Here is a 16,805-nt window from a genome sequence, read left to right as displayed (position 1 = left end):
GACACCATGACGTAAACCTGCTAATGATAGGGAAAACATGCTACATCAACATTTTTAACTTTCTTAAAAAAAAAAATAATAATAAATCACTCTGTCTAATGCCCCTTGATATAGATCCTAAGGGCCTCCCCCCCCCCCTCATCGCCCTCTTCCCACCCCTCTGCACGCGACTGAATGTTAATTTTGTTATACCAAGACAAGTAGGGCTACATATACGACATCTACAACGAGAAAGTCAGGACTAGCGTTCATCAGGTCATTCACTGTGTCTACTACAGGCATCCCTCTGCTCACTAAAAGGACGTCTTCATCGGTCCGCATACAATAGAGTATCTTTTTACCCATGTCAGGTCGGGGGCTGATTCGCATCCAACAATCTCCAGTCAGCTCAGGTCAAATGCCAGGCGACCGTACCCTACACAAAGGGGAAGTGCGAAACTGTTTTTGTATCGAATTACGGCCTTTCCCAGTTCAGGTGGGTGATAACTCACCATCATCAACCGTGGCCTCAGTTATAACAATCAACAACTTCGGCATTCGACCATTTAGTTTTTCCCCATTGAATTCAGCAACATTGTTTTTTAAATTTACAAACTAATTAAGATAATAATGACAGTGCTAAAGCGCGGGGCCCCTTCAGGCGCGGGGCCTAAGGCGGCCGCCCCGTTTGCCACCCCCTAACGCCGGCTCTGGTGCTTGCGATTCAACAATGAATTATCTAAAAATTAGAGAACATGCAAGATTTTATAAATTTTATGCCAGCTACTGGAGTTAGACAGATTTTTTAAATAAATATAATGCTGTGTATCAGTGGCGTAGCGAGGTCGGGTGTCACCCGGTGCGGCACTTAATGGTGTGTCTCCCCCCCCCCCCCCCCAGAGGCGTAGCGACCCTTCCCGGGGACAAAATTTCAATTTTCGATTTGCATCCCCCCCCCCCCCCTCAAACTTTCGATTTGCACCCCCCCCCCCCTCAAACTTTCGATTTTGCACCTCTTAAAAGACTATTTAACACTCGAATTAATCACTTAATTAAGTGGAATTATCATTTTTCTCGTGTTATCACTATACTGAGTCTATTATTCAGAATAAAAGTAGATCTAGTTTTTAGAGTAGGGCCTATGACATTCCCCCCCCCCCCCCCCACCCCAATTCGTTTCTTTATGTTAATTATGTCCAATTTTAAACCTAAATAATTAGCCTATGACTTTTTTATCTGCCTGTTTTTATAGTAAGTTGATTATGTGAGATCCCACGAGCACATTCTGGTGGGCCTATAGATTTATTCATGTCAGACGGAAAATGATATGTTGGTCAAGAAAAAATTGGAGATAAATTTGGTTCAATTATATTTTTAAATTTATTAATATTTTCGTAATTAATACCTAAACTGGTTTTAAGGCAAAATTGTAATGCCTTAAACCTTAAACGTGTTTGGAATTTAATTAAAGAAATAAAAAGTAATTATAAAAATGTAAATTTTAGCAGGGCCTAGAGAAATTATAAATTATGAAATCGTGCTCAAAATCATTAGAATCTATATTTAATTTTGCAATCAGCTGAGACATATGCTGCACTTACTACTTTTGACGCATGCGCACTCATCTGAAAATTCAGAACCTGTCCAATGTTTTCGCTTAGCGTGGTTTTGTGCCCTGCGACTCAGAAGATGTTTCATATACCCGTAACATGTTTAGTATACACTTTAGTAGGTCAAGTCTAGTATACATGTCATAAGTGTAAACGCGGTGGTAGTGATCTCCACACTTAGTGTTTTATAAAAGAAACAGATACAGTTTAAAAAAAAAATTTACTAATTCAGCAAATTTTATGTCACAATGAATTGTCATAGAGTCTAGACTTACATGAAAAGTTTTGAAGAAATCAGCCCACCAGAGGTGATCTTTTTTCAGAAATCAGAAAAAGTGTAAAGTAATGCTTTGTTCACTGCCCCAGACCTTTTACAAAAACATGTATTGTTGTGTACTTGATGAACAAGTTAATACACAATGTAAAAGATGTAGCCTAAATGTAAAAAAAAAAAAGATAAGCAATTAAGTAAAATAACCAAAACCGACATTGGTAAAAAAAAGTAACTAAACCTATTTTGCATTCAATTTTTCAAATATGATTCCAATTAAAAAGACATAAAGCATGTTTTAAACGCTGTAATATCTTAGATTAGAAGAGACCCCCCCCCCTATAGGCTAAATATAGTTTTCCGACGCCACTGTGCGTGATTGTTAGGATTGTGTGGAAAATTTGTTTTTTATTTGAGATTGGCCAATGGGGAGTTCGTAAGTAACATTTATCTAAAAGATAGTGGCCTGCAGCAGAAGGAAGATAGATCAGTAACGGAACATCAAGTGTGAAATAAAGTGCCTTTCGGATATGTTTACAATTTAAATTGTACCCAAGGACATCATACGTAAATATGTTTTAGTATTTGTTATGTGAACTTACACTTAATGTAAGAAAATAAAAATAAACATTGCCACATAATAAACAAACATCCCAACTAAAGCTGCTTTTCAGACACGACCTTATCAGACCCAACACTGTTTAGACTCGCCCCAAACCAAGCTAGGTACACATATCCACCTGGGCTGACTCACGACCCAAAACACTTTCTATGTGATTTTATTAAACGAAAGAACTCAAGAAATAAGAATATATATTTTTATTACTGATACAAAGATATCACTGAAGAGACAACAAAAAGTGGTCTACATCTAATAAAAATACAAAAAATACAACCACAATTTTTTTAGATAGGCCTAATGTTTGTGAATTAACTATTTAAAATAAACAAATGTTATTTGAAACTTATTAGTATTTTAAACAAAGTTCAAGTTTTAAGTAAAAAAATTAAATAAAAATTGTCCCAGATCTTTTAATTATAAAAACTTGTGTTGTTTCTTACTTGATATACTTATTGAAAAAATTAATACATAATTTAAAAGACTTTATTAAATAATAATCAGCAAATGACTAAAATAATTAAATACTAATTATGGATACAACAAGCTTGATAAATTTGCTCAGATGAAATAATTCTCAACAAGACATTTAAGAAGGCCATAAAATTTTTTTTTCAAAATATACTTATTAGAAAACTTGTCAACTTTGAGACAGGTAAAAAATACTATTATTGCACAACCATTTCTTCCCACTTTCTTTCAAAATTTTCTCTTTAGCTTCAAGGTATGAAAGCTATATATACTATACAAAACAAAATAAATATATAATGATTACTTTTCCAATTTTGGAAAAAATTCTGAACATTATTTGTGGCAGATTTCAGCTATTAGGTTGATAAACAATTTAGTCAGTGAGATTACTGTTAATATATAGATTTCTATTTAAGTATTAAAAAAATGAAATTTTATAAGCAGTAAAAAATCTCCAGCATTTGTTACTATTGCAAATGTATGTAAATGTTACTTAATTGAACAATTAATTTTATGTGTTTATAATATCTGTAATAAATGCATAAAACAGAAGAATATTTTAAAAAAACAAACAAACCATATTAAGGTAAATGCACAACAAAAATTGAAATATGAGCAAAAAATTAAAATATCACAATGTTTTACTGGCTGACAAAATAGATATTAAAAAAACACAAGTTACATTTTATTTTGAATAAGTAAACTTGTTATTTTTAGTACAATTTCACAGAGTTTTTTCCCACCATTACAACAGCAGGGAGCTTTTTGTCCAAAAAAAATGAGCAGAGAGTGGATTACTCAAATTAAACTGTGCGTTGTTTTCAAGGCGCTGTGGATATTAGCTTAATTAGCAGAGAAGGAAAGAAACATTTACATGCACAAATACAGAGCAGGGAAAAAAATGTTAATTATAAAAATATTGCAATGACCCAATGGGGTAGGTTAATGACAAGCATCAACCTTCCAACAGGTAACAAATTTAAATCCAAAGTAAAAATAAAACTAATACAAATTACCAGGCTATTTTTCTATGCTGATAATAATATATAATTAAGTAAATAATATTTTTCTTCTTCCAAACAACCTTTGCATAGGATTTTAAATTAAACAAGTGAGCGGAATATATAAATTGACCAGCACAATATAAACTATACCCTCTGAATATGGGAGATACATCATTATAAGTGGGATATAACTATATTTAACAACAATCATCACAATTGAAACTTTATAAATAACACAGTACTTTCACTTATTGTTTAAATAACACAACAACAAGATAACCAAACTGGTAAAGGACTTGGTTCAGGCTTTACACTAATACATCAGTATTTGAGTAAAGCACAGTTTCACACTCCATGTGTTTTGACTGTGTGACTTACAGTTACCGTGTAAATAAAAATTGTTGCACTAAAAGAGTATTTCAAATGTTACAAAGTTGGAACACTTTTAGCAATCACAAAGTATGGATGGATTAGTATAAAAATAGTTTTGGCAGTTGTATCCTCTAATATTCTGCTAAATATCTGTTTTATAAATATATAAATATAACCAAAGTTGGAAGTGGTACCCCAAGCTAAATAAATATTCTTGGATTCTGCAATCTTAAAATGTTTTATTTTTTCAAAATTGATATGTTAAATATATTAAAATTTTTATGAGTTTGTATTTTAGCAAGTGGTTTATAATATAAAGAAAGGTGTATCACAAATTCACGAATCTTAAACAACTGTGTAAGCTTTAAACTCAAATTAGTGAAAACAAATCACCAAAACATATTTTACAGAGTGAAAAAAAACATTATCCCATACAACAAAACTTTTACAAAATATTTTCAGTTCAACTTAAACTAATACCTCAAAAACATAAAATTGTATATTTATTAGGAGAAAATAAAATTCAGATCTTTTAAAATATATGTTGTGCATCGAAAACATGTTAATGATTTTATGAAAGCTTTTTTATCTGTATCACTTTTAAAAAAAAACAGTAGTGGCTCTATTCTTAATTTAGCAAGCAGGAGAGCTGTGTGTCACGTGTGTTTTAGCCTCCACACCCTCCGCACCCTCCACCACATCCACCACCACATCCTCCTCCACAACCCCCACCTCCACATCCAGCACCCCCACCTCCGCATCCAGCACCCCCACCTCCGCATCCAGCACCGCCTCCACCACAACCACCACAACCACCACAACCCCCACACCCAGCACCACCATCGCCAGCACCATCACCCCCAGCCCCGATGTCACCACCCCCGACACTACCGCAGTCGACACCACTAAAATCACTAGCCACAACATCCCCTCCACCGCAGCCAGCGCATGCGTGCACCCCGTAGGTTTGTGCCACAAAATGATTGCTTGGAGTGGCCATCAGGAAACCTGCAGCCATGATAAAGGCCAGGTCCTCAGAAGGAACATAAGTTACCTAGGAAACAGTTAAAACTAGTAACATATCCATTAACAATACCTTAACACTTTTCATGTGTAATCTATATGTCTAGAAAAATAAGTCGCAGCAAGTAAGTTTACATGTTCTGTGTGAAAAATGTTATTTCTATACATGAATACATGTTGCAAGCTATGTTCCCTCTAAGCTGTGAGGTGCACTGCCGCACAGTAGTTTTGAACTGCTGCGCACTGATACTGTAAAATAAATTTATCCCTGTATAAGACTTTTAGAACACCACACACAGAAAATACAGTTTTGCACAGGAGCTTTTCCCCCTTAGAGCGAACACTGGTTGCAAGTGTAAATGTGGTGTAAGCAAACATTCAGGTAGTAACTTAAATGTTCACAATACTCATGTACTTTAAGAGACATTGAGGTAGGTGGTAGAGTGACTCAGTGTTAACCCTGTATTGATAAGTTCAAAATTTGGGGATGAAACATATATTCATTTCTTCAATAATTTGTATTTAATACATCAGATACTAAAACTTTAAAAACCTCTGGTTATTATATCACTAGGCAGTCTAGCTAACAAAAAATAATTTCTATGTACATCTTAAAGTTAACACATACCACTTTTGTTGATATTTTTATCTTTATATATTGTTAGGTCTCATAATAAACATTTTTTTTTTAATTTTAGACAATGTTTAAGCTTTGTCTTCAATCAAAACAACCTAACTTTATTATTAATTTATAAAACTAGGTTTTTTTTTGTGTGTTTCTTTTTAAATAGATTTTCCATGGTCACAATGAGCTATTTTTGTTGTGATTTTAAATCTTTTAACTTGTTCAATTTTTTAAAAAAATTATGTGTGAAAAAAAAAACATACAACAAAAATGTAAGTGGCCTAGTTATGCTTACCTTTTTTGTTCCTCGATATCCAGCACAGGACTCTATAGTTTTTCCAGGCTTCCAGTCCTTAGGGCGGGGCTGGCAAAGCACATGCAGCAGGGATATGCTGAAGGCCAGGGCTAGAGCCTCAGCCACATCATCACAGTGCTCATCCACCTGGTGCAACATTCATTCAGAGCAGTTACAAATTTAGAATATCATTAACTCACAATCTTTAGTCATGCTACAATTGTATACTCTTATACAGGTTTGTGTCATGGCAGTGACAGATGTATATATTTTAAACTTTTTGATGGCAGTGATTACCTACATTTACCATTTGCTCATGATTTATGCCAATAATTACCTACATTTACCATTTGCTCATGATTTATGCCAATAATTACCTAACTTGGCAATACACTATAATTACTGTCAGTAATTACTTTTTATGACAATTAGCTCCTGATTGATGTCATTATTTTCCATGAAAATTTGCTCTGATTAACGCCATTAATTACTAATGACAATTAGCTCTGGGTGGTGCCATTAATTACTGACAATAGCTTGGTCTGATTGATGCCATTAATTACTTAAGACAATTAGTTCTGATTGATGTCATTAATTGCTTACCATGACAACTCCTGCCTTGAGGTCAATGCTAACCCCAGCAACACTTAACGTGTAAATGGAACGGTCATATGAGAGCACCACTTCTTGAAGATCTCGTTCTTTCATTCTCCAGATCTTCACATGCAGAGTTCCAGCATTTCCAGGCACACCTCTCCTGCCAGCCCTACCTGGGGTACCTGTACAGTTTACAGTTTTGTAAATTTACTTTTGAAGAGTGGATAAAAAAAATTTAATCAAAGCAACATAAAGGTTAAGCTTCCCATTTAAATTATCTGATTTTGAAGACTTGACAAACCTTTTCACTTTTCAACAAGCTTTAATAAATTTTTCAAGCTAAAATTAATTAAAGCAGCAAAATAGTAAAGCTTCCCATTTTAATTTATCTGAAGTAAAAGTAATTTTTAACCTATTGATCCCATGGTACCGCTATTTTTGTCAGTCTTAAATCTTTGTGCTCTAGCAGACCAATAAATCGCTCTAGGACACCTTACCCCAGATCAACAGCCCGTACATAAAAATGCTAAATCAAAAAAGTACGTAACAAAAAATTTGACTCGTGGTATGGTCCTGTCATGGCTGTTCCCACAAACTAATATTTTTGTTTTGTCTTTAATTAATTAAATTAACAAAATTAACTTTGATGTTATAGGCCTATTTGTAATCTTTTTTTTTTACTGAGAGTCTATTGCTCTAAGGGCATGGGGATTTTCGAGTCAGAGGCTAAGGGTTCAAAAGGTTAAACCAAACTTAACCAAAGCAGCAGGTTAATAAAACTTCACATTTAAAAAAACTATAAACAGCTTAATTATAAACAAAAATCTTACCGTCTACTCCAGCAACCCCTCGAGTTTGACGTATCCATCTACCAACCACTGCAGCCCAATCCCCTGAGTGGTTCTTGATAAGAACTGCCCTGTCAGCTGCCCTTGGGTTCAAGGTCACACACTGTTTTCTGTTTTTTACCTGGTTAAGATAAGGCATTCACAGATCAGCATTGATTCAAAATATCTTTTTTCAGGTGAGTGGTTAGTAATTTTTAGAAATAAAACTTTAAACTAATTACAGTTTATGTGTTTTCATTTTCAAAGCAAAAATATTGCTTTAACTTCACTGCATTAGTTTACCAATAATTAAATTAAAAAAAAAAACAAATTACATGTTAAAAAATAGAGAAATTACACTTTAATTATGTATTCAAAGTGGTTTAAAACCAGTATTAAAATTTTTTGTTTAAAATTTAATTTGATTTAAGGTAGCACTTAAACTTTCTATGAAAATATAACTCTTAGACATTATAAATTGACTTGCTTGAATGGGGATCGGCAACTGGTCAGTGCCCACTAAATGACCAACAGCCACCATTTTGTCCTGGTAAAATACATGTACAGCTGACTGAAGCAATGGCTGGGAGTGGATCAGGCGACAAGTGAACAATGGCACTCCTCTGTGGTTAGTCACCCTGAAACAAATTTTAATCAAATTAAAATGAAATACATACAAACCTATTAATTAAAGTAAGTGTTGGTAAATTCATAAAGAGACATACCAACAGCAATTATTTTTCAAAAGTACCCTGTATTTAGTTATCTAAATTTGATTACCTCCCCTTTCATTAAAATAACTATTTCAGGGAGAGAATGCAGTTTTTGCTTACTTGTGAGATGCCACTTCACACCAGTTTTCTGCCCCAGGTGGTAGACGTGGGAGAGGGATAGGACCCCACATACTTTCTAAGTGCTCTGGCATGACAGCTCTCTCATACAGGCCTGCCTTCAGGTACAATAATAAGGGTCCCTTCTTCACTGGGCCAATGTTGACTTTAAAGTCTATCTGTTAAATTATTTTTTAAAAGAAAGAAAAAGAAAGGTATAATAAAATGTATTTCTAATAGGAACAGAGTTTCTTCCAGGCAAAATATATACTTTTAACAGTGTGTGTGTGTGTGTCGTCGTCCCCCCCCCCCCCCGAAAATTTCAAGTCCCCCCCCCCCCCCCCCGGAGAAAAAAGTCTGGAAGAAAAACTGAATAGGAATCCAAAAAAAAAAAAAAAATCAGTTTAATTATACATAAGTAGAGGTGAGTGATTGATTTTTAAAAAACAATCCCCCCCCCCCCCATTTCAAATGAAAACGTGTGAAGGTATTAAAGATTTATTCTTTTAATGTAAAAAAAGTTTTTTAAATATAATTTTCTAACATCGTCCACAGTGTTATAAAAAGTTATGAGGCACCTTATGTTCATGACTCCTATTTCTGTTTTCATTTGATGCAAAAATACTAATTTTATACAAATAAAGACACCACAATTTTATTATCAGGAGCATTGCTGTTTAAATGTAGACATTTTGTGTACAGGTTACAAGTTTTGTGATAGTCACAGAATGTAACAATTGTGTTAATATAAAAACAAGGACATTGACCCAACCTACCTCCTCACAAAAAACCCTCCTTGGACCCCGTTCCTCTATGCGGATTTTATAAATCGATGCATAAACAGGCTCTGGCCCAATAAAATCCCAATAAAGGCGGATATGTTGAACTGGAGACCACTTTGCAGTTTGTCTATAAAAAAGTTAATAAAAACAATATGGTAAAAACTTGACCTTAAAGTTCCAGTGCTGGGTGGTGATAAGCTCCTGTGTGGACCTCTGTCCAAAAGGGATAGCTTCAAGCACGGGCAGCATGTCAAAGGTGGTGCTCATGATAGCTATTTCTGAGCCAAAGAAGCCCCAACCAGTCACATCTAGCAGACTGAACATCAAGCAGTTTACAGAGCGGGTGTTGAAGTTCACATGGAAAAGTGACTTGCTCTGCCAAACTTTTTTGGGGCCTTTGAGGGTTGAGATGAGCTTCTCCTGTATAAAAAAAATAATAATTCATTTGAGGCCATCTTTTGAAAGTAACATAAAAACAGTCTTTTAAAAAATGACAAGCTTAGTTGAAGGATGGGGGAAGTAGTATGATTTTTTTTTTTCTATTTAGAGCTCTAAAAGTAAAGGTCATTATTCAGCCTAGAGGTGGTCTAGGGCATTTAAAAGGAAAGGAAACAAAACATGTATTTCCAATTTTTTAAAGAAATGTATTAAATATTATTGCTAAAATAAAAATCAAGTACTTCTGCTAACAAATGTAAAGCCAACAAAAAAAAAAAAAAAACCATCAAATTTCTTTCTAAAATGTTGACTGAGTCTGGCTAGAGTATATTAATTTCAATTACATTTACAAAAACAGTTTTCAAAAATGTGAAATTATGGCTTACATTCTGTTTCTAAAATTACCATTTTTTACTTTCTCGTATATACGAAGTATAGAGAAAGTATTGTAATCGTGCAAAAAAAAAAATCGAGATTTTTACAAATCTCAACGTTTTACACCTCACTGAGGTCTGTGTGTGTTTGTCTGTCCGTGTGTAAGTGTGTTTGTCTGTCCGTGTGTAAACACGATAACTTGAGTACCGTTACAGCTAGGTTGATGAAATTTAACATATAAGTATTTTATCAAAATTGTAGATCCGTATCAACTTTTGAGCCATTTCCGATAACCGGAAGTATAGAGGACTTATTTTAATCGGGCAAAAATTAACAATCCAGATTTATCAAAATTAAGAGGTTTAATGCGTAATCCAGTCTGAAAAACTGGGCTTTGCAATTCTGTCCGTATGTTTGTGTGTCTGTCTGTCTGTCCGTGTGTAAACACGATAACTTGAGTACCGTTACAGCTAGGTTGATGAAATTTAACATATAAGTATTTTATCAAAATTGTAGATCCGTATCAACTTTTGAGTCATTTCCGATAACCGGAAGTGGTATTTTTTCTACTTTGAATTTTTCAAAAGCCTATAACTTGAGTACTATTTCAGATAGATAAATGAAATTTCACATGTAAGTAAAAGATCTAATTCTCTACCTTCTGTTAAATTTTGAGTAATTTCTGTTGACCGGAAGTAGTAATTTACGCTACTTCCGATTTCTCAAAAAACTAATGTAAATTTTTAAAGTACTAATAATATTGCGCATTATTATGCACTTTTTTTATTTGGCGTTCACTTGGTGTGCAATTCTTTTGTCTACGAGATTTTATTCTATTTTTAAAACATTAAGTATTTAAAATGGATTAAAAATCATGTCTATAGCCCAAGTTCCCATCCCCCGTTATTTTATATAAGAATATTCAAGAAAGTTTTGGGGAGATCACTCACGGTTTATTTAAAATGCAAAAGTGTGACTTCACACTATCTGCCTATCTGAACTCCCCCCCCCCCCCCCCTTCAAAGCCAAAGTCAAGAAACTTCAAAGTCAAGAAACATGAACTCTGATTCATCTACCCAATAGATCACTAGGTCTAAATAGGACACACCCAAGATTTGAGAACATTGTACCTGCTTTGAATTGACTGCAGTGGACACACTCAAGCGAGGCTTGCCTATGGTGGCTGGAGATACTTTCATCTCCACTCTTTCAAAAGCTAGGTTTGATATTCTGGTTCTCATCAGCATGATTTCTTCTGGCTTGATTGTTTGCAGCTTTCCTACTGGGTTCTCTCCCCTGTACATGGCTCCAAATAAGGCAAAGTTCTCAGAAAACACCTCTTTCCAAGCCTGGAAGGGATGAATATACCAATTATTATTATATTAACATTTTATCCACTATTCAAACTTTGATCAAACTTCCTTACAGAAGTAGAACATAAAATATTACTTACTTTAATAAAGCTGTTTAAAAAAAAATTACTTTGGAAGCTAGTAGAATTTAAATCATCAAAATTCTGCATGCTTGATGCTTATTTAAAGTGACATTAAGGAAAAAGTAAAATTGATTCTTTGTTATTACTTCTACAGGGTAATGCTTCTGTATTTTTATTATTTCTATGTAATCTGTTATTACTCTTACAGGGTTATGCTACTGCAGTCTAGTGCTATTTCTATGTAATCTGTTTTATGTTAATAAAATTAAATTATGAAAAATGATGATTTGTTAAATCTTTAATAAATCAGTTACAATACCAGATAAACACATAATTACTAATATTACTAACATAAATCATGAATCTTGATAAATCATTAATTCTTTGATCAAATCTTGAACCCTCCCAGCTCTGATGGGTGCTAGTCAAGAGTATTGATAGTCATCTAAACATTTTATATGTATTACATTACATCATTGCTCTGTAAATAGTGTAAAACTAAAAAAGTCTGAAAATGAAACATAAATATCAACATGGTATGGTGAGTGTAAGCTTAAGACTCACTTCTCTTGTAGCCAAGTCAGAATTGTAAAGCTTGGATCCCTCATTCCGATCTGTGACACTGTCATCATGGTTAAAAATTTTATTGAACAACCTCTCCGTGTCCTCCTTGTAAGTCTTAGGGTAGAGCTGATGGGTGTGCCACATCAGGTCAATGTCGTAACAGGGAACTATGAACATGTTTGGTCGCTGGGTCTTTAGGTACAGAAATTTTTTGTACCTGACTAGGGAACTCTCTAGAAACTTTTTATCAGTGTAGTGGGGCAGACTAACCTGGAGTTTTAAAATGTAATGTTATACACTTTCAAATTAGCCAATCTTTCTTTAAACATGGAACAAAATTTCATGCAGTGAGTGTACAATACAATATACATTTATATTATTAAAGAGCACATCTTACAAAAGACACACTAATTTTTAAATAAAAATATCCATTAATTTATTATGCTTTGTAAAAACAAAGTGAGATTGAGTGCTTGAAACAATATAAAAGTGTGGGTTTCACAACTTGGGAAGCAACAGAGTACTTCTCATTTTTTTTAAGAACCTGATCAGAAATGTAATTGAATTAATTGTTGCTGAGCATTTGGCATGCAGTTTCGTGAGTAAAACGGCTATGAAGTTTTTTTTCAAGAAGAACAGATATTAAATCTGGGGATACTTCATTTATGATAAATTGTGCCAGAAATGATTTTGTAATAAACTCTTTTGAAGAAAAACATGATTTTAAAAATTTTCCATCAATTTTTGTGTAAGGTACAAAATGAAAACAGTACCTGATAACCAAATTCTTTCTGCCGACCAGCAGCTTCTAGAATGTTGTAAGAGAAAGTTGTCTGCCCATTTTTATACTGCTGTATCAGAAATCCAGTGTCCAAATCTATTTCAAAAGGGTCATTAGGATATTCTTTCTCCCAAAGGCGCTTTGTTTCTTGCAACATCTTTGATCGTGTACTTTTATTTCTTTCTAAAGTGTGATCAACAATCACACCATCTAGTATCTAGGAATCATAATTATAAGAAAAAGGAATAAACATTTTAATTTTTAAAAATATGTCAGTCCAGAAAGTATAAAATGAAAATCATTTATTTATTAGTTGAATTATAGTCTGCAGAATGACATACAAATAGTTCACTATCTATGCAAATGTTTAATAGAAAAAATATCTCATTTTTTTTTAAATTTCTTATTTGCTAAAAAAAAAATAGGAATGAATAAGAAAGATGTTTATGTTAAACTTACTCTGACACAATCGGTACAGTATGAAGCTGGTGACAGCATGTGACAGTGCCACACCCAGGCTATATCTAGAGGCGCCTCCAGAACCTTTTTCTTATGTTTAGCTGCCAGAGGTAACCAAAAGTACTGGTACCTATACAGTGCTTGACGCAAAAACCTTTCATCTCTCAAATCTGTGTGCTTGTCACATTCTTCTAGAAACTGCAAATGGTTGATTGCCGACGCAACCAAGTTGATATTTATCGAAATGTCTTTGTATGATTTCATTTTTAAGCAGGGATATCAGTCACACGTCCTACACAAAGTCTAGATTTTTGTAGTTCTCTAGAAAAAAAATAAATTTAATAAACAAATTGAAAAGAACATATTTAAAAAAATGAAACTAATCTATTTTATGTAACTAAAGAACAACTGAAAACAAGTAATCTAGTTACATTTTATCAAAACCAAAGTACCTCTTTGTATAAAGTATATTAAAATATACAGCTATAAAAATGAACCCACCCTAAACCTAACTATGAAATATGACATTACAGCTGTGATTTTAATGAGCAAAGTCAGCCTTGGCCCATATAATATTATTAATAAGGCAATTAATTATAATTTTAGCCATCAGTGCTTGGGGACAAAAGGGTCAGTCCTCTGAAATTTGTAGCCTCTCTGCTAGTTTGTGTTAACCTTCTTGATAATTTCCCAATATAATATGCTTTTCGCCAGTTGTTTCCTGGCTGTACATCTCCAAGAAAGCCTAAGCTTTTCATTTTTGTTTTTCCCTTTTTGAGTCCAGTTGTAATAGCTGTAATTTCCTTTGACCTCATCCTCAGTATATGGCCTATCCAACACTATTTTTTCAATTACTACTGAAATTGCTTCTTACTCCTTTTCTCTTAGTTACTTTTAATTTGATATAGTGTTGATCCTTTGCAGGCACTTATTTTGGAAGAAGTCCAGCGAGCAAATGGTAACAGTGTTTGATTTCCACCATACCATACAGAAAGACACTAAAGAAACTGCTTTACTAGTGACACCAATGTTCACACATTCATACAAAATGAATTGATGATAAAAAAAAAAGATTTGCTGGTATTCTCATGTTAAGAATGACTTCAAAACTATCCTAATATATACAAGCCCATGTCCACACTTCTTTCTCTCTCTCTGTCTGTAACAGTTTGAGGCTATGTGATCAGTATGTTCAGCAATATATGGAGAACAGAAAGATACAGACTTTTGTTGAAAATAATATGGTGGATGTTTTAAATGTATAAATTAAATTTTATTTGAAAAAGGAAAATAAAAATAAAGGAATATTCAAAAGTAGAAACATATTTTTTACTATGCTGCCAGAAGAGTGTTTATTGTTGTGAAAAGTTTGAAAAACAGTGACATCACATGTCACATGCTTAAACTATGGAAAGTACACAAAACTAATGGCATCATCTTCCAATTTTAGAATATGAAGAAATGAATTATTTCATTTGAATTTGATTTAAACCTATAGATCTACTTATTAAGACGTATGCTATGAAATGTATACAATTTTCTTGGCCAAAAGTATTACAAACTACTTTAAAAAACAACATAAATACAGTTGAACAGCCGGGTTTGTAGCTGAATCATTTAAGTATCTTAAAAAGTGTGTGCATTTAATATAGTGTTGACATTGAGTTGACTAATAATGTATATAATTTGGTTTTTCTTATAGGTGTTGGTAGCCTATGTTATTTTAAATGTGTCAGATTTTTAGCTAATTAGTAATTTCTTTGCTTTGTAACTAATATCGTTCAACATGTAGTAAAGCACATTGCGTTTTGACCAATAACTATTTTATAAAATATTTTTCTCAAACAAGTATAACATTAAAATATGTAGGCCTATAAATCACGTGAAATGGGTACCGACAGCTAGTTTATTGTATTCTGAAGTTAGTTTTGGAAATTAAGTTTAAAATTTTAACTATGGTGAAGTCTAATTTGAGACACAGCGCTACTATTATGAATGGTACTGTTAAAAGGGAAGCTGATTCAATATATCAAATTGCTGAATCTCTGATCAAACAGGAAACAACCCGTTACTGTAGTACATTAAATAAGGGTAGGTTTAGGTTTCTGATTAGAATTGGGAGTTGTAGTATCAGTATCTGTCATACTAATTTCATTATAATAATCTTTAAGGTTACCTCTAAATCCAAAGTCTAGACACTAAATGTTTAAACTAGACATTGGTATAACCTATAGAATCAAAGCCAAAGTGCACACTAAAATGTGGCCTACTATGTTATTGATACTAAACACTATTGACAGTCACTAAACTAAATTTTAAGTACAATATAATAGACATACTGACTCAAATAAAAACTAGACTATAAGATATATAAAAATAGCCTGCAAACAGATCTAAAGCTTCTAAAATTTCTGGATGCATTGTTTACTATTAGGCCTAACTCCATCTAATACTAACTGTTAGGCTAATAATTGATTGATATAAAACAAAAAAGGCATTATTTGATAACTGAATATTCCTGAATATTCCTACATTGACATCAAGACTCCACAATACAGAAATTACAGCAAATGTACAATAATAGGATGCAGATCTAAATGTATTGCCTGCATACATTAAGTAACAAGTGCAGAACAACAGGACTATGCCTTAGGGCCTGGGCAAGTATGGTAAGAGAGAGGGTGTGGGAGGGAGATCCCCTTTTTGTTTATAAGTTTTTTAACTAGGAGGTTCAAAATAGGTCAAGCGTGTCTGTACGACCTTGTTCTCTTATACATATAATAAATCTAACCTGCCATAAAAATTTAGTCTCTAGGGCTGCATCACTAAAAAAATTATTTAATAAAATTATAAGTTGAATAAGAGTGCTTGAATGAGTTTAGATAAAATGATAGACATTACTAAGTCACATAGACTAGATCTAAGCTATGCATAGTAGTGACGAATGACTCAACAAAGTGGCCTTTTTTATGAGCTAGCTGACAACAGTGAGGAAAGCATATGGAGACGGAGGAGAAGCAGATGGCAGAGGCAGGACTATCATGGAGGACTGCCAGGAAATTGCCAGAGACCGACAAAAGTGGAGGAGGATTTCTTAGGTGGCAGCAAGTGTCTTAGGCACAAAAGGGGAAAAAAAAATGATGATAACAGTGAACTCAAAACTTTAAGTTTATATTCTGCTATTCTTCTCCAAGACACATGTGGCAGATTAAGTAGAATTCATTTGTTTAAATGACCTTGGCATATCATGAGATAGTGTGGTCAGTACTATACCCAGCCACCTTAGCTAGGTACCCATCAGAGTTGGGCGGACTCTGGGATGTCATACAGACATATTTGATTGAAGGCAATGCAGCTGTAGTGATCTCCACAGAACTTACTAGATCTAGTATTTTACATTTTTTAAATAGAAGAAAAGAGTTGCTCACCAATTAAACATAAACAGTAA

General features: G+C 33.5%; 2 protein-coding genes across 2 annotated transcripts in view; both read right to left on the bottom strand.

Moving 5' to 3' along the window:
* Window positions 1-16,805, bottom strand: part of LOC131928710 (uncharacterized) — a 46,086-nt gene that overhangs the window by 13,641 nt on the left and 15,640 nt on the right. The window lies entirely within an intron of this gene.
* Window positions 4,994-13,621, bottom strand: LOC131928708 (uncharacterized). The gene is made up of 11 exons (XM_059284795.1): window positions 13,354-13,621; window positions 12,891-13,108; window positions 12,118-12,387; window positions 11,249-11,467; window positions 9,474-9,725; window positions 8,527-8,702; window positions 8,181-8,331; window positions 7,697-7,835; window positions 6,873-7,048; window positions 6,270-6,416; window positions 4,994-5,380 (listed from the first exon to the last, which is right to left on the bottom strand). Exons 1-11 carry the CDS (start codon window positions 13,619-13,621, stop codon window positions 4,994-4,996), a joined length of 2,403 nt encoding a protein of 800 aa, XP_059140778.1.

This window comes from Physella acuta, unplaced genomic scaffold, assembly GCF_028476545.2.
Source record: "Physella acuta isolate Inbredline_101_S28 unplaced genomic scaffold, ASM2847654v3 ptg001534l, whole genome shotgun sequence".
Classification (NCBI taxonomy): domain Eukaryota; kingdom Metazoa; phylum Mollusca; class Gastropoda; family Physidae; genus Physella; species Physella acuta.
This window is presented reverse-complemented; position numbering and strand designations above follow the sequence as displayed.